This window comes from Callorhinus ursinus, unplaced genomic scaffold (assembly GCF_003265705.2).
Source record: "Callorhinus ursinus isolate GAN/ISIS: 27379988/994484 unplaced genomic scaffold, GSC_fseal_2.0 scaffold44, whole genome shotgun sequence".
Classification (NCBI taxonomy): domain Eukaryota; kingdom Metazoa; phylum Chordata; class Mammalia; order Carnivora; family Otariidae; genus Callorhinus; species Callorhinus ursinus.
In genome coordinates, this window is record NW_027397106.1 from 6,676,671 (window position 1) to 6,698,102 (window position 21,432).

Below are 21,432 nucleotides of genomic sequence, written 5' to 3' on the forward strand. Positions count from 1 at the left end.
CAAGCAGGGGGAGTGGGAAAGGGAGAAGCAGGCTTCCCGCAGAGCAGGGAGCCCGATGTGGGGCTCGATCCCAGGACCCTGGGATCAGGATCCGAGCCGAAGGCAGACGCTTAACGACTGAGCCACCCAGGCGCCCCTATAACACTGTATGTTAACTATACTGAAATTAAAACCAAAGAATCTTACTTATAAAGGCAAAGAATAAGAATTACTTTGCCCAGAAGAAGTATCTGGGATGCTTTAGATTCATGTAGAGCTTTTACAAATAGGCTCCGTTTTTAATTTTCATTATTTATTTATTTTTTTAATGTAGGCTCTACACCCAATGTGAGGCTTGAACTCACGACTCCCGAGATCAAGAGTCGCATGCTCTACCAACTAAGCCAGCCAGGGTGCCACCGAATAGGCAAAACTTTCAAAATAATTTGGTTCACACCTGAGGCTAGAGTTCCTAGAACAGCTGATCCAGGGATCTCGGGGAACCTGCTCTGGGGAAACTGGGGTTGCAGAATAGACTGTGGAGGCAAATTGTGGCCTCTATGGGGCCTGGCAAATATCAAAAGCTTGTGATAGATAAACTTCTAGCTACGATTCTTGACAAAAATGCATCAGACAAAATGCCATCCTTGGCGTACAGCAGGTGCTCAATAAACATTTTTTCTGGCTTGAGTAAGTGAACAAATGGAGATTTCCACCAGGTGACAGAGAAGTTGTTTGAGAGCAAGAAAGATCAGAGTACAGCCAAGCCAGAAACTACAGAGATCTCCGGTAAAGCCTCATCTCTAGGAAACGTATTCTCTCCAAATCCCAGGGCACTAGGAAAACAACAGTGACAACAATGATGTCCAAGCCAACCGCTTGCCCTTCTATTTTGGTGTTGCTGACAGCAAATTACATGCATTTATTCAGTAATTGGCAGATAGCATAACAAAACTATGCAGAACTTCCCAAAGTGTCTTTTGGGATGCCAGGGATATAAACAGGCATGAGAATGCATATAGCATTACACAGTCAGATGAGTTTAAAAGTTGTAAGTGCTCTCATTTGAACATCGTAGCTGAATTCTAAGGTACTATGTAGTAGAAATGCTACTGAGGCACACGGCCATAAAATGTGACTCAAAACTGAGTAACCTTTTCAAAATTATACAGAAAATATGCTAGAGGCTATTTGGGAAATGGGAAGACGAAAGAGAAGACATCTAACTGTGACCATCTTCATGCATTCAGGGCACGCTCTGTTTGGGACAATGTTCTCACAAATGGTGACATGCTCCCGCACCATTGCACCCAACGTGTGCATCACTATTGCGTACAGACATACACACCACTGAAGGATTCGGTGGAATGCGGAACCGCGGCTTTCAACCCTCAGCTTTGGGTGACTCAGTCATGGTCAACATCAGCCAAACAGTCATGAAATTTAATGGTTGTCTGAAGGTTCAGACTGCAAAAATCATTAAGCAAATCGTGAGCAGCAAGCGACAGGAATGGGGACAAAAACTAATAGAGACTCCCTGCCACCATCTATTGCTCTGTTAGGGAGATCACCTCAGCCAAGTTCAGAAACCTAACTACTCAGCGGGATTCACTGCTGTCATGGGGCTGCAGCCCACTCCTGGGGTGCCAAGAGGTTGGCCACACTTCAAGCTTTCAGCCTCAAACTAGGTCCTCTCAGCGCTACAGCCAATGGGTGGGGGAGGTTGTTCCTCGGTAGGAAAGCAGCGTCTCACTCATCAGGCATCTGCCCTACTGCTAGCTACCTCCCGGGGGGAGCCCAGCACTCTGTCCCGGAAGGGCAGGGGGCAGGGGCGCAGCCTGTCACCACCCCGGCCAGATGGAGAGAAGCAAGGCTGCTGTGGCGGGTGGCTGCTTTCTGTGAGGGGCGCTCCCGGGGACATTGCAGTCAGGGCTCCTCTCCTTCCCTCCCCTCCTGTGCTGACCCACTTAGCAGGCAACTAGTCTACAGTCCCCCAGAGGTGGCTCCTAAGACATCCAGGCAATCAGAGGAGACGCAGATGAATCAAAAGCAGGGTTTATTTTTCTACCAAATCCCTAATCCATGTTCCAGCCAATGGATGAGGGGTAAATCAAGCCTCACATAGACTCTTGGTAAAAACAATTGTAACTTTCTACAGGAAAAAGTTTTTTTTTTTTTTAAAGTTCCTAGGCATTTGAGAGCAGGTGAAAAAATTTCCCATATTAAAGGGTCTGTGCTTTCTTAGGTATTCCAACATTCCTGCCCTGCTGCCTCTTCTGTGCAGAGGAGTGGGGCCAGTCCGTGGCTGCCCTCACAGGCCAACCTCCACGTCTCTCATGGTCTGCGAACCTAGAACCACGGCAGGATTTCAGGGCGCAATGCCCCAAGAAGAGCTGAAAAGATCAGAATTCAATTCTCCAAACTTGCTCTAAGTGCCTGCTATTTGCTGGGCACAGGCTAGGCACTGGGCAGTGATTCTGCTGGTTCTGAGAAACATGGGTGGTGCCACAGAGAGGAGTTCTCCCCCCTCAAGTGGCAGGAGGATGTTTGCTGGGGACTAAGAGAACCAATTTCTCTTCTACTTCTACCACCAGGGATAAGTATGAAACTCGGGCCCTGGGAACAGATGCTGTGTCTCTTCTGGCAGGTGCTGCCATGGAGGAACCAAGAGCAGTTTCTAAACAGCTGTGGAATTTGCTCCACAATCCACATAGTGATGGGTCTCCAAGGAGCTCTGGGTCATGTGGCCAATGTACGAAATCTTCACTGAAGTTCTAGGGGGGAGAAAAAAAAACCAAGAAGAATAAATTCTGTTTTTGAGATCAAGTAAGAACAATTGCCTAAATAACTTCTTGCAAGCTCAGGCAACAGTATCCATGGGTCCCAGATGTGTATCTTCATGGTTACATAACCAGGAGGTCAGAGAATCTCTGTACCTTCACAGAAATGCTATGCCATGAGGTGACCTTCTCAAGAAGTGACTCTCAACCCAGGACAATTTTACCCCACAGGAAACTTCTGGCATTCTCTGGAAACATTCTAGGGTGTTACAACCGAGGGCGGGGAGAAGTGGTGACTGTTACTGGCACTTAGCAGATAGAGGCCCGGGATGCTGTTAAACATCCTGCAATACACAGGACAGTTCCTCACAACAAATGGTTGTGAATCCTTTGCTGAGGCTGAGAAACCCTACTCTAGACCCTCATGTTTCAAATGCCCGCAGCAGGTGCTTCTCATGGGTAGATTTAACAGTCATGGTTCTAGGCCAAACCCTGAAGATCCGTGACACAGGGTCACTTGTGTGGACAGAGAGTAAGCTGGCCAAATGCTCAGTACTTACACCTTGAGAAGCTTTTCTGTTCTTTACTAGTCTCATTAGGATTCTAAAGGGATCACAAAACTAGACGCGACTTCATGGAGAGAACGGTCTAGCTGCTGACCGTGAATCTGGAGATTTGTGATTGGGACCCTGCATCTAGAGGACACCCGAGGGTCTACTGTATCTGTAAGGCACGGGGTGTCCTCTCTTTGGTTAGGTGCCTCTGCCTGGCGAGTCACACGGCACCTCCTGAGCACAGGTGGCGAAGTCACACAGTTTGATGGTCCAGGAGCAAACACAAAGGCCATGAGGACAGGAAGAAGAGCCACATACCGCATGAAGATCACTATGTTGTGCACCAGAATATTGGGCAATGTACAGAAGAAGCTTCCAAACAGCAAATATGGAGACAGTCAGTTTGGTTTAAAAAAAAAAGAAAAAAAAAAGAGAATCATCAGAAGAGTGCTGAGTTACATGGTCAGTCCTGCGTGGGGCCCTGCTCGGGGCTCCTTCCCTCCCCTCCCCACCTAAGTGCTGCCAAGGCTCACTAGCTCTGAGTGTCCCCCCACAGGGTCCCCCCCACGGTGTCCATGCACCCCCCCACATCATGATCCTTTTTGTTTTTTCAAACCCACCATATAAATGCTGGAGCTTGGAAATGTTTCTAAGTGGCTTAATGTTCTTTTAGAAATTCCAGCAAGTCAGCATATCCAACAACATATGCTCCAAATAAACCTCAAGATATCCAAAGCTTAGGGAACCTACAGGCCAAAGGCTGGGACTTAAGGTGGGACCGGCCCCCATCAGCTGAGTACACTCCGAATCCCTTTCACCCAGCAGAGAGCACACATAGAGAACACGGTCCTTACTACACATAGGAAAACGGTCCTCCCATGTCAGCCTTCACAGTGAAATTCACCTGAAAGTAAGACACCAGAGTCAGTCTGTGGCCAGGCAGGCTTGACCCAGAGCAGTACTATTATCGGCACTCCATAGACCTGGGAGCCTTCTTCCATCACATACAAAGTACTTCCCCAAGACTGTCCCTGACACACACCATGTCCCTCTAACAATGCCTGCAACCTCTTCCCTTCTGGGAGGCCAACGGACCTCAGACTGTAATACCTCCTCTTCTTGATTTGTAGCGAATTGCTTGCTCTTACAAATTCTTTTGTTCCCCTAATACTTAAATGCTGATTCCCCCCCCCCTAATTTCTCATAATTACAGGGCATGTCAGATCTTCCTCACCAACCAGTTCCTACCAGTGGGAATGAGAGGGGAAGCAAAGTCATGAGGCTACAGCATCCCACAGCCCTTACTCCTCCTCCCTGAAGCCTGAGAAGCAAGGACCCTAAGAGAACAGCATACCAGTTGCTCGCTCCGAGGTGGAATGAGGGAGACGTTAGCAGTCACATATGTGCCAACCACTGTGTTCATGTACTGAACCTGGCTGGACAGGCTGGTCACTGCCACCGAGTAGAAGTTGGAGTTCCTGATTTTCAGGGTGGCCTGCATGAGGGCAAGTGAGGAAACAAGGATGAGTATCCTGGGTCCAAGACCTGCAGCTGCACGATCTGGGAAGCAAGGCCCTATGTCTTACCGTGATGGCAAGGATGACAAGGGAGTCTTGCTTATTAAATGTGACTTTCACCACTTTGATGCCGTCATCATCTACAAGGACTGAATGTGGAAACAGGAAGAAAACCACCAAGCCAGACGCCAGGAGACAGAGCAGGACAGACAGGAGGACGTACTGCTTGCTGCAAATGACACAGCACATGATTGGCCAGGCAGTCAGATATCAAGGTCCAGCTACTCAAGATTAAATGCAAAACCGGGAATGAGGGGAAAGGGAAAGTACAAAAAGCCAGGAACCACAAACCAGGCAAGACTGAGTGGAGTGGGAGAAGTCTTTAAAGCCCCCTTGAATGCTGTCATCTGGGAAGAGAAGCTGAAGAGAGGAGCTCTGAGGACAGAAATATTCCTTCACCTCCCACGAACAATAACCCTGTTCTCCAACGCCTTCCAAGTCAACTCTTTCGCTTGGCCCTTAGAATGTTTCTAGCAGTTTCTCCCCCGGATTAGGATAGGGAAGAGATATCTTGCTTGAGCACATAGTATTAAAGGAAATGGGGCATTCACAAGAACAGGTAAAAGTTTTTGAAAAGTTAGCTGGTGCTCATAAATATATGGGACTGGGGTAGAAGGACAGAAGTAGGCATTGATAGGAGAGAGGCACGAAACTCACGTTCTCTGAGGGCGCAATCTCTGATCACTGTGTGGGATCAAAGCCACCAACTCATTTACTTGTTCTAGGAAAGAACCGAACAATTATTTTGGTAAAAAAACAAATCCCATGCGCTGGTGGCACTCTCCTTTACATCGCACTTCAACCTGCCGCAACACATGCTTGTCTGGAATCAGACATTTCTATAATACAGGTTTCACGTTTTGGGCCTCAGGAACAAGAAACAAGTACATCTATAGAGTGTGCCACAAACTACAAAACATCCTATCAGTCCTACCAGGACAGCGACATGGAGGCTGAGAAATCTAGGATCCTGTTCTAGTATTACCACATGGCCTGGCGCTGCCGAATGGCCTGGGGGAAGTAATCATTACCTCTCTAGGCCACTGTCTCCTCATGTGTCATATGAAGGCTTGGGAGTAGATGGTTTCTAGGGTTCTTACCAGCTGTAAACGTCTGTGACTCTCCATCTGAACTGTTAAGACTTTCTGAGGGCCAACTTAGTGACAGATGATCCTGTCCTTAATCACGGCTCCACTCCTGAGCATGTTTTTCTCTCCCCACTTGAAATATTTTCCAGACCTTAGGCTGTTAATGATTTACTACCTGCTTCCTTGAAAAGAAGCTTCCAAGATGGTTCCCCTGCAAAGCTGTGCCAGGTCTTATGAGTGAGAGCAATAAAAAGATGTGCCTGTCAACAAACCCCACAGCGCAGAGCAAACTGAATGTTCCAAAGCAAGGAAACAAAGAACAAAAGAGTGGAAGTGAAGAAAGGCTTTCAGATATAAGGAGACCAGCAGAAGTTGTGGAACCTACCCAAATTTATCAAGTCAGCTCAACTGGCTCCTGTTCAGGGCACTGTCTCTGACTACGGCACCACTGCCTAGAAGAAAAGCTCTGTCTGGGAGGCCGGAGAAGCCCTGTGGGCACCTTGGGAATTCTTCCCATGATTACCAAAGATTCTCACCTGTTGGAATGTAGCCTGTCCCCTGGCATGTGAGACAGGTGATGCTATCTCGACCAGTGAACTCCACATAGGGGAACTGAGCAATGGCTTCTTCCTGCTCCCTGTCCGACAGCAAATCCTCCCCGTCCTCTTTCTTTCGCCTGCAGTAAGAGCGGCGAGCAGAGGTGGAATGCTGGGACCCCATGGCCGGGATGTGCCACTTGTGTCATGTCCTAGGAGGTACAGAGGCAAGTGAATGCAGGTTAGTGGCCACACCAAACCAGGAGAGAAGAAACTGCATCTATGAGAAAAGTGAAAACACAAAAATGACCCAACTGCCGTCCCGTGATTTCAAACAGCTGCACAATTTCCACCAGGATCATCATTTTGTAGCAACGTTCCCCACCTCCCTCCCACCCGCTACATAAAGCCAGAGGAACAGCCCCCTCCGCCAACCTGCCCAGCTCCTCACGGCCTGCGGACTCGACGCACCCCAGCTCCCACCTGGCCCCAGCCTCGCCCCTTCCTGTCCTCTATCTGCAAACTCTGGGCTCTCCTCGTGAAAACCTTCCCGGACAAACAACAGGCACCAAATCAATAACAGGCCTTCGAGCTCCCCATCCCCCTCCTCTCCCGGCCCCGGGAGGCGGGCTCAGGTCACGCCCCCTGGCAGAGTGACACTCTGAGCCCACCAGAGTCGCCCAGGCGTGAGCGGAACGCCGACGTCCCCGGACCTGCAGGGCGCCAACTCCTGGCAGCTCCTCTCCCGGCCGCAGCCGCCGCCACCTGCCCGCTCGCTCCCTCAGGCTTACCTGCCTCTTCAGTCCTCGCAGCTGCCGGGACTCGCTGCGCACGCGCCGAAGGGCAAGCGCCGCGGGGAAGGGGGGGTGGGGAGGAGGGGGACGCCGGCGTGCGCTCGCGCGTGCGCTCTTCGCAACCCAGCTGCGGCGCCGGCAGAGGGCGGTGGAGAGCGGCGCCCGGAGTGGTTTGGGGGAGGCGGACTGGGACAGAGGGTGACACTCCTCAGTTCCTCAGAAACGCCGGGAGGGGCCCGAGTCAAGTTTCCGGAGCCGCGTTGTCTCTGCCTGGGGACGAGGAAGGAGCTGGCGGCGGCCAAAGCCATTCTTAACTACTGTTGGAGCACAGGGGCGGTGTGGACGCTGAGGGTACAAGGGTACAGAACGCACGGAACCTGCCCCCCTGCTGTTTTTAGTCCTCCCCTTCGCGAGCCGTCCACACACACACAAAGGCATGCACAGAAGGGGTTGGAGAACACTTTTAAGGGTGGGTTTCTTTGTACGGACTACCCGCTTGAGCTTAGCCTGCAGCAGAGGGCAGACGTTTAGCAGGTGACATTGCTTAAGATGACGCTGGGGAGAGGAGAGATCCTGAACTGGGTGGCAATGGGAGCGAAGCTGGCGACTTCCGAGGTCTACCACCTCCGTATCTCTCTCCTCATTCTGTGGGGAAGGCTGGGTGCTCCTTCTGTTGTCTAGCCACCTGCCCAACTCCTGGTCACAGTCGGTCCACTGAGCCTTTTAGAGTAAGAAGGGCTAAAACAGAAATATCGAATGACACTTGTTAAAGACCGTGAGGCAAACTTTACTAAAGGGGGCCATGGCAATGGGTGTAGGGACAGCTGCAACGGGGACTTGCTGTGGGATAGAGAGATTGGGCACAGCTCTGAATACAACATGGGCAAGTAGGAATTTAGAGCCAAGGAGCAGGGTGGGGGTCAGTGGATGGAAAACTACTAAGAGGAAACATCAGGGGTAAGGAGAATTCTGGCTAAACTGACCTAACAGGATTCTTGCTGAAGACAGGACAGGGTGATCAGACATCTCCTAGGGGATGGTGGAGAAAGATCAGGTATCCAGGGTTGGGAGTTTTCTTGCTAAAACTGGATTTTACAATAAGCACACTGATGGGACTATGAGAAGTTTTAGGAGCCTGACTAAAGTTTGGTCAAGCAAAGAACTTTATCAGAAGCAACAAGGAGCCATTGTTGCTCTTTTTCTACCTCCAGGCCATACCTTCTCCTTCCTGAAATCTGGTCTTCACCTCTCTCTTTGCAAGCTCTATACCAATTTATATTCTTTATACAAGTCTGATTGTGTTTGGGAAAACAATATTCTCAATTAACGATACATCTCCCAGCCTTCCTTGCCATGTGACACAGTTTGAGCCAATGAGATATAAGCAGAGGTTGTGTGGTGCTTCCTGGAAAGCTCCTTAAAAGGGACGGAAACTCAACTGGTCCTTTCACCTTCCTCTTCCTGTTTGTCACTTGGACTTGATGTTGGAGACAGGGCAGCCATCTTGTGACCATGAGGCAAGAAGTGCATGCTACGGGAGGCTGGGTAGAAGCATACAAGGAGCCTCAGTCCCCATAGCATTTGGAGCCACATTCAGGCCCTGGACTACCTATCTTATGACTTCATATTACATGAGAAAAATAACCACTCCCCATCAAAATTGTGTTTTTTGGCGTGTCTTTCACCGTAGGATGCCATCCTAAAAGATACAGACACAGACCTAATTAAGGGTAAAGCCTGGGTTTTAACACAAGCAGCATGACGACTTTAATCACACACTACATAGGCCACACTTAGGTTTCTATCCTCTTCTAACATCTGCTCTTTTTTTTTTTTAAGATTTTATTTATTTATTTGACAGAGAGAGACACAGCGAGAGAGGGAACACAAGCAGGGGGAGTGGGAGAGGGAGAAGCGGGCTCTGAGAAGAGAGCCCAATGCGGGGCTCGATCCCAGGACTTTAGGATCATGACCTGAGCCGAAGGCGGATGCGTAACGACTGAGCCACCCAGGCGCCCCTAACATCTGCTCTTAGTAGGAGGGAGGCCTCTTTCCTGTGTGAGGCCTTTCTTCCAAGTTCAGCTTTCTTGTCTGAGGACCGACTTCTGACAGGGAATTCACATGGGGAATCTGGGGAATGAGCCCATCCTCTTGTCATATGGGTGTTGCCTCACCTTGTGGCCTCTGTTGGAACGCTGCCAAGGACTGATGTCCACACTACAGATGGACATTACAGAGGGTCCAGGCTGTCCCAGGAGCAGGAAGGGTGAAGAGGCAGCCTGATTTATACCAGCTTAAGAGGAGGGGGAGACCAGAGCAAGATGGAGGGCTGTGGATGCTTCGAAAAGTATAGGGAACAGGCTAAGCACTTGGGCCTGTGGTGAGGATAGAAAGGACTTCGGGTTGGTAGGGGCTGTAAAGGGGGCTGGGGACTTAGCCAGCAGAACCCCTGAGGCTTTCTGACAGTCTGCTTCTGACAGTGTGTCTGGGACAGATAGACTACGCTCTCCAGTGTGGCTCTTCTATCTCCTCATCTCCCCAGATCCCAGCTCGACACCTGCACAGTAGGCTCTCGATAAATGCTTGCGGAATGGCTCAGCCTGAAGGCTGGCCAGCACTGCCTGGGGGAGTAGTCCCAGCAACCGCCCGTGCCATCCGGGAGGCAGTTTTAATTGGGCAGCACATTCCTGAGGAGCCACCCATCACTTCTCACCTTTGCCTGGCTTCCAGGTTTGTCTCACCGTCCTGGTTATGAGCAGTGAGGTCACTGCAGACATGAGCTCACTGGGGCTCTCCGGGTGGGCCAGGGCAGAGTGGGGCCACCTGGGGATCCCTGCACTCCCAGGGTCTCCATGTGCTCTAGGTAGCCCTGGCCTCCCAGGCTGAGGGCAGTAGAGGCCCAAGGGCTGCTCTCCTGAAAGGCCCTGAGGGAGAGGGGGAGGTGGGGGACCGGCTCTGCTCAGCTCCGTACCCTCCCCTCACACCCACGGCCAGGACCGTGCAAGGGAGCGTGTAGGACTCTGGTAACCTCCCTCCGCGCTGGCATGGAGGCTGAGGGTGTAGAGCTGGGAGCGCTCTTCAAGGTCTTCATTCTGCTCCCTTTATTCACACTCGGGAGAATTTGCTTGAAGTTAAGTGACGCCCGGTACGTGAAAGAGTCGGCACTTGCTTCGTTGAACCCCGGAAGCAGGCCAGCACCGTGTCACGCTCTCTCCTCCTGTCCTCGTACAGTGTGCCATGGGCCTCTGGTTTGGGGAATGTGACTGCTTTCCTGGGGCGCGGGCATCTTTGCCTGGGCTGGCGGAGCTGGTGCCCAGGGACCGGCAGGCCCAGGGCACAGTGCAGCCGTTCCCTACGGCGATGCCAGGGCCAAGGTCTCAAATCCTCACAGACCGTCCAGCAGGCTGGCCGGCCGGAGCTCCCTCCCTTGCCTGGCGCAGGCCATGTCTCTCCCTGCCCTCTCCACGGTCTCCCTTTTCCCCTCAATGGCACTTCAGGAACACCTGGTGTCATCTCTCCAGAGAGCTGAGCCATTGAATAAAGACAGCTGAGGGGATTTGCTTAAATCAATCTTTTAGCAACTATTTCCACCCCAGAAATCAAAGAAACCCAAAGGACCGTTATCTCTTTGGAAGGCGGGACTGTCGTACAAGGAAGACCGAAACACAAGCTAACATCTTAAAAGAAACACCAGAACCAGATTCTCTGGTAGGGGGACTTGCAGATTGAGGAGACAAATACCTGGCCCTCGGACACTGGTAACAACTGTCCCCAGGGTCCGTGTGAGGGCTGTGGGGGCCTTGGGCCTTAGGAAATGCCAAAAGCCCCTCCACCGCTGACAACCTCTGAGGAACACGCGCTGAGTCACGCCTGTGTGTGCTGTAAGCCCGTGACATACATGCATGGCCTCCACCGCTCCAGGACCTGCCACCCCTTGGCACCCCCGCCTGGAAGTTCTGGACCTCCTGAATGGGAACTGTGTTGGGAGCTGGCGGCCTCAGGCCAGATGTGGGAGGAAGTTGCCGAGGCCAGAGAACTGGGGAAGCTGAGGGTGGGCTTGCTGGATTTTAACTCCTCAGCAAGTGTTTGACGAAACCCGAGCAGGAGTCAGCCAGTCTTCCTGGTCAACCTCCCCCAGCACTGCCTTTATCCCCCGGCCTGTGCCAGCCTCAGGGGCAACCCTGGCAGCCAAACAGATCCACACCTGATTGTTGTCAGAAACTGCCGGTAAACTCTTATCTGCGTATGCTGCTGTGCTGGGCATTGAGCCTCTGCCCCCAGTAGCCTCTATCTGAGACCCACCAGACGAATGGAAGCGGGATGAGCAGTGAATGAGTGGACGCCCTGTGCAAAGCAGGCAGTGAAACCCGTGGGCGAGGAGTGAGGGAGCCAAAGGGCAGAGCCTGAGGACAGATGGCCGAGGTGAGCTCCAAAAGGATTTGAGAAAAAACAAAATGCATACTCAACCCCATCCCAAAAGTCAACCGTCTGAAATTGCTCTTGGTGTCTTCTCCTCTCCATCTACAGTCAGGCCATGTCCATCTTTTGCTGAGGCAATGCAATGGCCTTCTTAGTAGGTTTCCTGGCTTAAAAAAAAAGTAATTTCCTGAGTATCTGTTATGTGTCAGGCACTGTGGTAGGCACTAGCTTCACGGTTGGTTCTCTCAACAACTCTGCAGGCTGGGTATCAACACCCCCATTTGATGGATGGGGCATATGTGGCTCGGAGAAGTGAAATGACTTGCCCAATGTCACCCAGCTGGAATACGAACACCACACCATGTCTGGCCACCTGCCCTTCTGGCTCTTCCCCCACACTCCATTGAGGGAGTGGTCTAGTCTTGTGGTCCTTTAATGAAATGCCAATGGAGTCATGTCATTCTGTTTCTTTTTTTTTTTTTTTTTAAGATTTTATTTATTTATTTTTGCAAGAGAGTGAGTGAGAGAGAGCCAGCACAAGTGGCCGGGTGGTGGGAGGGGGTAGAGGAAGAAGCAGGCTCCCTGCCAAGCAGGAAGCTCGATGCGGGGCTCAATCCTAGGATACCGGGATCATGACCTGAGCCGAAGGCGGACGCCCAACCGGCTGAGCCACCCAGTTGTCCTGTTTCTTAAAACCTTCAGAGGCTCCTCACAGGCTTCAGAAAAAGACCCAAACCCCTTCCAGAGCTCGCAAGGCCCTCTCCACTCTCCTGCTGCTCTCTTCCCACTAACCACACACTCTAACCACAGAAGACTATTTGCAGCTCCCTGAACATGCCGGCACTGTATGTGCTTGCTCATTCTGTCCTCTCTGTGTAGGACATTCTTTTCTCCCTGCCCCACCCCACTCCACACCCCATTTCCTGCCATCCAAGCCTAGCCCCGATGCCACTCTGCAATCTTCCCTGCAAACCGATCTCCTGCTGTCCCCGTACGCACCCCGCTCAGCGTCAGTGCTGCTGCTGTCCCATCCGTCCATTGGACTCGCCTCCAGCACCTGTGCTCTCCCTGCTTTATGATAACTGCCTGTGAACCAGGGTGGGTGTCCTGTTAGACTGTACACTCCCCGAGGGCAGGGTTGGTGTCCCTGAAGCCTAGAAGAAAGCCTGGCAGAGAGTAGGAGCTGCCTAAATATTTTGTTGAGTGAGATGAGTGAATGAGTGGGGGGTGGGGCACCTTAGGGCAGGGACAGTGTCATAGTCACAGAACACATTTTGTGTCTACGTGGCATGTGCTTGGTACCCAGTGGACGTGCAGTCGAGGTGAATGACTAGAGGCAGAAGGAGAGAGGACAGAGGGCGGGAGAGGGGAGGGAGGGATGGGGGGAGTTGGGTGACAGTACAGGCCCGGGCACAGCTCTGTTCCTTCCGCCAGGGGGCGCGGGAGGCCCAGCACCTGAGGCCTCCACCCTGGAAGTTCTCTTCCCCTTGAGGCTCAGCCTTAAAACCTGCAGAGGTTTGGCGTTGTTCCCCTCCACAGAAGGGTCCAGGAGGCGGCCAGCTTCTAAGGGAAGGAGCCCACCCAAAGCTGGGTTACTGCAGCAGCAGGCCTGGGATTGGCTGGCCTGATGGGACAGCAAGGCCCACCTTGGGACAGATAGGGGCTTGCAGCTGGTGGCTACGGCTGGGGCCGAACTGGTTCAGAGCTGGGAATGGGCTCAGAGCCCCTCACATCATGGGCATGGGGGCAGCTAGTTTGCACAAATTCCTGGACACTAGCAACTCGTTAGAACTCACAGCTCTGTCTCCCTGCTCTACCCCATGCCAGTGAAGGCCAACCCAATCTTTCAGGGAGTCTGGGGTCCTGGGAGACAGTGATGAACAGGACGTAGTCCCCACCCATCAGGTGCTCCCCCTGTGAAAGCCCTGCACCTGCCTCCTTCCAGTGGCTTCTGGAGCCATACTGCTGCATGGGAATGTGTGACCTTGGGCACTGACCTTAACCCCTTCTGTACCTCAGGTTCCTTCATGTGAAGCATTATTAAAATGATGGAATAAGTTATTCCATGACAGACCTGATAGATCAGGTAGCAAGCATTCAATAAGTCACAGCTATCGTCATGATGGTGATTCTCTATCAACCGGCCCTCGGAAGCTTACGGTTGAAGGCATATGGGAGAGGAGCTAGACCGGTGTCCTGGCAGTATTGTCGCCATCTTTGGACTAGCTTTGAGCGTCCCCCCAGCTCGTCATTCCAAGTCCTTTTTAGGTGTGGAGAAGAGGACCCAGGGACTCTGAGCTCACGGGGCTTTTGGATTTGAAAGGGAGCACGCCAGACAGAATCAGAGAGAGAACTGAGGCCCAGAGATGCCAAGTGACCTGGTAGAGGTCACAGAGACAAGTAGCGGCAGGGCAGGGAGAAGGGTCCAGTCCACTGACCCACTACCCTATCTCTTGGGGTCTTTGAGCCACGCGGCTGTGTGTCCACGCTAGTGGGCCATCCGTCTCAACCAAGATAGCTTGGTGATTTTTGTCTAACATAAATGGCACCAAACATTTGTATTATAAAGAGTTTTTGAGTGTTCTTGTGTTGTCTCTCACCCCTCCTTATGGGCAGGTTTGTAGAGGACGGTACAAAGAGTAAGAGTGAGGGAACCGGGCAGGTAAGGGAGGTGTCAGAGGTGAGAAGCCGCCGAGGGTGCTGGCGAGATGGAGCGTGAATCCGGATCACTGTCCACAGTGGCGGCCTGGCATCCTTCTCTCAGCCCTGGGCTGCTGTGAGGTCAGCCTCTTGCGTGATGGGTGCCATACGTCGGGAGCTGGGTCTCTTGGGTCCCGTTTCTGCCTCTGTTCGAGCCTCCGCTTTCTCTGCTCTTATGGTATATCCCTGCCACTGAGCTTAGGCCCTCAGTCCCGCTCTCCTTCCAGAAGCAGCACATGTGTTACTTCCTCCATGAAGCACTTCAGTCCTGACCCTCTGCCAGGGATGATCTCACGTTAATTGGTTTATACTTCTCTCCCCCGAGGGTTTTTGCCTCGCCCCTTGCGTGATCCTAGAGAGGCGGCATAGCCCAGGGGCTGAGACCTTGGATTCGGGACCCCCTGGGCACAGAGCCCGACTGTTCTACCAGTCGTATGGTGGTGTGTGAGTTTCTTAACTTCCGTGTGCCTCAGTTTGCTCCTCCACAAGATGGGGATAACAATAGTACCTTCCTTACAGGGTTGATAGGGCTTTGAGTGAGTGGATGCATGTGAAGTCCTTAGACCAGCACCTTGTGCGCAGGAAATCCTCTCTCAGTGGAGGCCGTTGTCATTGGTATGTTCGCGTCTCTGCCCTACCTCCTCCTTAAGCCCACAGCTCCTTGAGGGGAGGGTCCTCCTCTTTTACTTAAGCCAATTTGTGCCTCCCCGCCACCCCCGGCGGGTCCTCGCAGACTGTTTGTGGAACGACGACGAGGGGACCCAAGTGGCCTCTCGCCTGGTCTGCAGCCCCACCACCAGGGCTCCTGCAGAGCGGGGCTGGCTCCGTGGCTGGGGCCCTTCCTCTCACAGCCCCGCCCCAACTCCGGCAATTTTCCCTGGCAGCTCCCACGTTCTCCACTAACTTTAGGGTTGGTTTCCAGCTGTGGTTGGATTTTTCTGTTTGAAAAAATATTTTAAGCAGCTGGTGGGGAAGGGGTGGAGAGGTGGGAAAAGAATAATAAATAAACTAGTGAAAGGAAGATTGTCTAAGTGACTTGAAGCTGCCACTGCCAACAGCTCGGTCTCCGGGTCGTGCCAAGGACTGGGGAGCTCTCAGGTGATTGGGGGTGGGAGGCGACACCCTGGTGGCTTCCCAGGCTGAGGAGAGAGGCTCTCTGCTGCTCACAAGCACCTCTTGCACTGGCTTTCACTTTATGTTGCACATGAATTCTGAAGATGCAAGAGCTAAACAGATGGAAAGAGTTGGCTCTGCAGCAGGCAGGATTGAGGTTAGACACTGAAAAGAACTTAATATCAGACCCTATCCCTGAAATCCACCTTTATTTCGCCCAAGACCTGCTTTACTTCAGAGCTCGACTTCCTTCTCAGCCTTTATTACACAGTATCTCAGAGTCCCCACGCACCCCAGTTGCTTTTCATTCCCCCCAACCACACCCTGTGCTCCTGAACTTCAAAGAGAAGTGCCATCTTCCCACAGCTCCAGCTTCATCAGCGGCCTCTTCCCTCTCAGTTCTGCTCTGCCTCTGAGGCCCACAGGCTCTTTTCCAAAACTGTCACCTTAGTCACCTCCCCACTGGGGGTGGGGCCTCAGCCAGGGCGACCTCCTCAGCTGGCAGAGGCCCACGCCAAGGGCCAAAAGCAGGGGCCACAGGCTGCCCCCCACAGAGATGGAAGGTTCACGCTGCCCCTATGCTGGCCGGGGTGGGGGATGGCTGAGACAGAGACCCACAGAAATTCAGGGATCGGAGAGAAAGTAAATCATAGAGTCGAACAGAAGTCGAGTCAGAAAGAGACAGGGAGCAAGTCAGATGTGGGGGTAGGGAATGGACAGCCACTCGGCAGTGCCCCTGGCCAGACCCACATGGAAATTCCTGTGGCCTCTGATGGCAGGGTGGGCTCGGCCCTAAGGGCTGCCTGGTGCCATCGGGTGCAGGCGGGGTGGGGGGACCCAGCATGGGGTCTCAGGCCTGGGCGGGCAGGGAGGTCCTGCCCTCCACGCCAGGTTCTCCGGAGGGCTCCCTCCACTGGAGCCTGTAAGGGGGGTGATGCCCCTGTGCAGACTGGGCTGTGGAGCCTTGAGGAGCTATGGGGGGAAGAGTGCCTTGCAGTCTCGGGGAGCCAGTCGCAGGGGTAGGAGAGGCCGGGGGCTGGGGGGCTGCCTTTTCAGGCACGAGGTGGGGTGCCAGCCGAGCAGGACAAGGAAGTGGCCAGGCTGTTGAAGAATAAGGGGTGGTGGGTGGCGGTGTAAAGGAGGTTGTCTGGGTTTCAGAGCGCTTGGCTCCTTGCAGGGTGAGGATTACTCTGGCCAGGAAGTCTGGGTGGGAGGATGTGCCCGCAGTGCTCAGCAGTCTGCAGGGGTGAGGAACCATGGGGAAGAGCCGGCTCAGGACTGTGAGTGGACTGACAGCCGTGTTCAAGACCTCCCTCATAATGAGGTACACCCCTGAGGCACATCTGCCCTCCTAGGTCTCCCCCGGCAAGGAAGACAACGCAGGTCTAAATTTATAACTGAAATCGTTACTTCTTAGGTGATCCTTACTGCTGGCTAACTTGGGCCACAGCAAAATTTAGAGTCCCAGAGGGGTATGAGAATGGGAATTTGTACTTCCTAATACAATTTTATGTTTATACTGAACATGAAACTTTGCAAAGCATTTTTTTCTTATTAAGAAAAGTGATATACTTCTACTGAACATATATGTAGAGTTTAATGAGTAATTTAAATCACAGACCCATGTTTCCACAGGCCAGGTCAAGAGATAGAATCCTATCAGCACCCCAGAAGAACTGCGTGCCCCCCTCATCAGCCCCACCCCTCCGCCTCGGAGGGAACTGTCTCCTGACTTTTGTGATCATCATTTCCTTGTTTGTCTTCCAAAGCATTTAGCCTTTCAGATAGTATCATCTTTGAGTTTCACAGTAACCTTATTATTCCCACTTTACAGATGAGAAAACTGAGGCCCAGAAAGGTTAGATAACAAGTCCAAGGCCACCCAACCAGTAAGCGGACAACCAGGAGTATATTTGGATTGGCTGATGCCTGGAGAGGTTTCTTAGTCAAATCAGAATCCCTGGGACAACCCCGGTGTTGGAGAGCAGCACCCCAATGCCCAGAGCAGGGGGAGGCCCTCTTCGAAGCCAAGCCAGATGCTCCCCTCCTGGATCTGTAGGGCCCTGCTGTATGGGTCCCCGGCAAGAAAAGGTGGAGGCCCAGGGGAGAGTAGCTGGAAGTTAGGGAAACTACCCTCTAGCTAGAAGGAGCTAGAAGTCCATCTGGGATGGGATGGATGCCTAGAAAGGGCCCTGCCTGGCACATGCCAAGAGGGCCTGGGACCATGAGGATATGCCTGAGCCAGGTGTGTGCCCAAGTTGTTGCCAGACTTACCAGGTGTGTCCTCCTTGGTGGGCCAGGTGTGGTTGTTGTGAGCACATGCGTGTGAGTATGTGTGCACCTGGCATGTCTGTACGCCCAGCTCTATCTGCACACTTGGACGGCTCGGAACCATTGCCCCCACCCTCAGCTTTTTGCTTTTCATTAAAAATTATTCATTGTAGTTATAGAAAATTCAAATACAAAAGTGTCTCCTTTTTTCTAATTCTAATCCAAATGATCCCAGACATAATTTATTTTAACCATTTGCCATGTGTTCTTCTGTACTTCTTTCTAAGCACAGTCAAATAGTTATTTAGATTTACATATCTAAAGGCAACTGTTGTTAATTAATTAATAGTTGTTAATTAATAATTATTTCCAACAAAATAGTATCAGAATCTACCTATTGTTTTTCAACTTTTTTTCACTGACTGTACTTTGGTTATCTTCCCTGTCAGTATGTATGGATTTATTTCACTTTTTTATAACAGCTGAAGAGCACTCCACTAAACAGATGTACCATCATGTGTCTAACGGGATTGGCCCCCCTGTGTCCCAGCTCCCCCAGTCTTCCTGGGGTGGGGAGTATCAACCTCACCCACCCCAAAGTCCACTGTCTCCATCTCCTTCCCTTTCTCCCTCCTGAGCCTTGACCTCTGCCTAGTGCTGCAGGCTCAGCAGCTGCTGGGCGAGCTCCTGGCCTCTGAGGCTGTCCGGTCTCAGAGAGCTGGCAGGAATTGGGGCTGGAAAGGCCCAGGGTTCAGAAGACACTGCTCCGGACAAACTGCAAGGTCAGCTTGCCTCCTGCCAAGGCCACCCCAGGAGAGGGCACCACACGGATGGTGAGGCCGGCACTGCCCCATGCCCGCATGGCAGCTTCCTGCTTCCCAGAGGGCATGGGCCATGGGAACTGTGCCAGATAGGCCAGGTGCCCCCGCCCCTGCCCAAGTGTCATGGAAAATCCAAAGCCTTGATCTTTGTTCTTGATGGCTCCTCCCCGATTTTTACAACTGGAAACTTGCGGCTGCTTTGTTCCCATCAGCTTGGGAAAGAGGTGTTTGGGGTGGGGGGGAATGGTTGAGTCAGCAGCTGGTACAGATCTCGGGCCTCCCAAGGAACCCCCACGACCCCTTCCCTCTCACTCCCACTCGCTGTGCACCCATAAACAGACCACACTTCTGTGCTGGGAGGCAGAGGGGGCGGGGGTGGGCACAGCCCTTGTGTCCCACCTGGACAAGCTGCACCCCCCTCGCCCAGGATCGGCGTCCCCAGTGGTCCAGCCCATGATTCTCCTTGCTCCAAACACCTCTACCTCTTCTGATGTCCTCGATGCAAGTGGTGCCCAGCCATTCTCATTCCTCAGGGCAGGCCCAGCGTGTCTGTTTACCATGGGATTCAATTAGAAGTTTATGGTAAGGAAACCACTTTGTGAGGTGGCTTCCCTCCCCCTGCGCTTGGCCCTGCTCCTGCTGCCCTCTCCCTCCCTTCTCCCCCATAGCCAGAGTTCATGGAAACTTCCCAGGTCAGTGATTCTCACCTTCTTTTCCTCCCCAGCAGAGAGGGGCCCAACCCCCTTCTCTGGAGCCTGGCACCTGCTCTTGCTCAAACCCCTGCTTTCCTCAGACAAGGCCTGCCGCGGAGGAGGGGCAGACCTGGGAGCTGAACCCAGAGCAGAACTTCCCCCTCGGGCCTCGCTCATCTCCTGCCATTGTGGGCCCATGAGATGTGATCTTCGAGGTGAGCCTGGGCAGCCTTCGCCCCAAGGTGAGAGAGGACAGGGGTGCTGAGGCTAAAAGAGAGGAGACCCGGATCCTGTCAGCAGCTTCTGCACTCCCAAGGCAGCCCACCCCTCAGTCCGCCCACAGATGCTGTGAGGCTGCATGAGGAAGCTGTAATCTAGCTGGGGGGCGGGGGTGTGTGGGGGCAGGTACGTGGCACAAGCTTCGGGACCTCAGAAGACGGAGGCCTGTCTCCTGGGGGCTGGATGTTGAGTTAGGCCTTGAGCAGCTGGGGTGACTGGAGAGGGAGTGGCCCGTGGGGTTGAACAGAGCCCTGTACTCAGGCTCCTCTGCCTGGCCGGGGCTCTGTGGGGCTCTGCCCTGTCCATCTGTCCGTCTGTCCGCGTGGTGAGCTTGCCTGGGGTCTGGAGCAGGGAGTGGCTGTGGGACAGAGGCAACCGAGCTGGCTGGCCTAGGCACTGAGTGCGTGACCTCGGCTTGACGATGCTCTGCCTACCAGGCTCCATCGCTCCTGGCGGGGCTGGGGGGGCTTTGTGGGGCACAGAGTAAGACTGAGAGGAACAGTGCTTGCCCTGTGGGCCGAGGAGGGATGCTGTGGGCTGAGCGACCACAGGCTGGGCCTCTCCGCCCCCCGGTGGATCTGCCTCACTGCCCAAGTGGGACTGATGATTTTTGCTCCTTCAGAGTCTGCCAGTGCCTTTGCCCCCTCTCCAGGAGTTACTGAGTTACCAGGGTCAGTTTTCTATTTCCAGGGCAAGACGGGCCCTCCCCTCCCAGCTTCCTTTACCCCAGGCCTTGGGCACTGCCCCTCCATCCCACTCTGAGGAGGGGCCAGGTGCCTGGGTCTGGGTCTAGGGGCAAGGTCGCCCTCATCCCTGTTGGGGGGAAGCCGGGCACACCTGAGGGTGGGTTAACCCCTCTCTGCTTTGCGTCTTCCCGCTCTATCTTCCTGCCAGGACCTTCCGGTCAGCATGCAAACATGCTGGAGCTCTGGTCTTTAAAAAAAAATTCCTCTCCAAGACCCATGCCCTTCCAGCCACAGCTGCACGGCCCTGCCGCTTTCACGGTCACCTTCTTCCCAAGAGCAGGCGACAGTGGCGGCTTCTACCTCCTCCCCTGCCATTCCCCCTTCACCCTCCCCCCGAGCCTGGCTTCGGCCCCACCACACCCACTCGTAAGAAATTCGCCAAACCCAACTTCTTGGCCTCGCTCCCTCTCCGTCTGCAGCTTAAACTCAGCTGGCTCTGCCCCGATGTGCTCCCTCTCCGGGTTTCCCCACACGGTGCTCTCCTGGTTCTCTTCCTGCAGGTTCCTCTCCAAACTGGCTCGAACGTCCGTGACCCTGGACCCGGTCTTGAGCTCCCCTCTCCGTGGTTCCATTGCTGTAGGCACTGCCGTGTGGTGGCAGGTCCATGATGCTGACTGGCCCATTCCTCCTCTTTGAGCTCTGACTCCCAGAAACGGACTTGACATTTTTACTTGAGGTCTCCCAGAAGTTTCCAACATAACCTGTCGCAAGGAGAACTCTTGATTCTCACCCCGGTATGCCCCAGTCTTGCCCTCATCCCCTCCACCTCCTTAGTTGCTGAAGACTGCGGTCCTTGAGTCCTCCTTACCTTTCACATCCAATTTCCCATCAAGTCCAACAAATCCTTCCTCCAAAGCGGGATCCTCTGCTTGTAATACCACCATGTCTCTCAACTGCCACCACCCCATTTTCTTTTAAATGACCGTCCTCTCTTACCTGGACTCTGGTCTGCCTGCTTCCAGCCGAGGCTCCTCCATTTCAGTCTCAGTGAAGCAATAAGAATCATCATTCAGACCATAAACCCTTTCCCCACAAGCCTTTCAATGTGCATGCGTGTGTGAGTGTGGTGTGTGTGTGTGTGGT

At 53.1% G+C, this 21,432-nt stretch overlaps 1 protein-coding gene across 5 annotated transcripts; it reads right to left on the reverse strand.

The window, feature by feature from the left end:
* Nucleotides 1-1,997: 1,997 nt before the first annotated feature.
* Nucleotides 1,998-7,386, reverse strand: TMEM106C (transmembrane protein 106C). Of its 5 annotated transcripts, none has more exons than XM_025883351.2 (8): nucleotides 7,306-7,386; nucleotides 6,515-6,726; nucleotides 5,548-5,611; nucleotides 4,900-5,059; nucleotides 4,668-4,808; nucleotides 4,168-4,217; nucleotides 3,632-3,685; nucleotides 1,998-2,753 (listed from the first exon to the last, which is right to left on the reverse strand). In XM_025883351.2, the coding sequence occupies exons 2-8, from the start codon at nucleotides 6,696-6,698 to the stop codon at nucleotides 2,657-2,659; spliced, it is 750 nt and encodes a 249-aa protein (XP_025739136.1). In that variant the 5' UTR covers nucleotides 6,699-6,726; nucleotides 7,306-7,386; the 3' UTR covers nucleotides 1,998-2,656. The 5 variants fall into 5 exon arrangements, with proteins under 5 accessions (XP_025739136.1, XP_025739138.1, XP_025739137.1 ...); XM_025883353.2 differs by having other exon boundaries at nucleotides 6,515-6,794; nucleotides 7,306-7,346; XM_025883352.2 differs by having other exon boundaries at nucleotides 7,228-7,306.
* Between the last annotated feature and the right edge of the window lie 14,046 nt (nucleotides 7,387-21,432).

Excerpts from the sequence above, each read along its gene's own strand:
- TMEM106C (XM_025883351.2), bottom strand. The coding sequence starts at position 6,698 with ATGGGGTCCCAGCATTCCACCTCTGCTCGCCGCTCTTACTGCAGGCGA. Across the intron at positions 5,060-5,547 it reads AGATTGCGCCCTCAGAGAAC|CAAGCAGTACGTCCTCCTGT; the intron begins GTGAGTTTCGTG and ends TGTCATTTGCAG. Across the intron at positions 3,686-4,167 it reads GGACCGTTTTCCTATGTGTA|CTTCTTCTGTACATTGCCCA; the intron begins GTAAGGACCGTG and ends GCTGTTTGGAAG.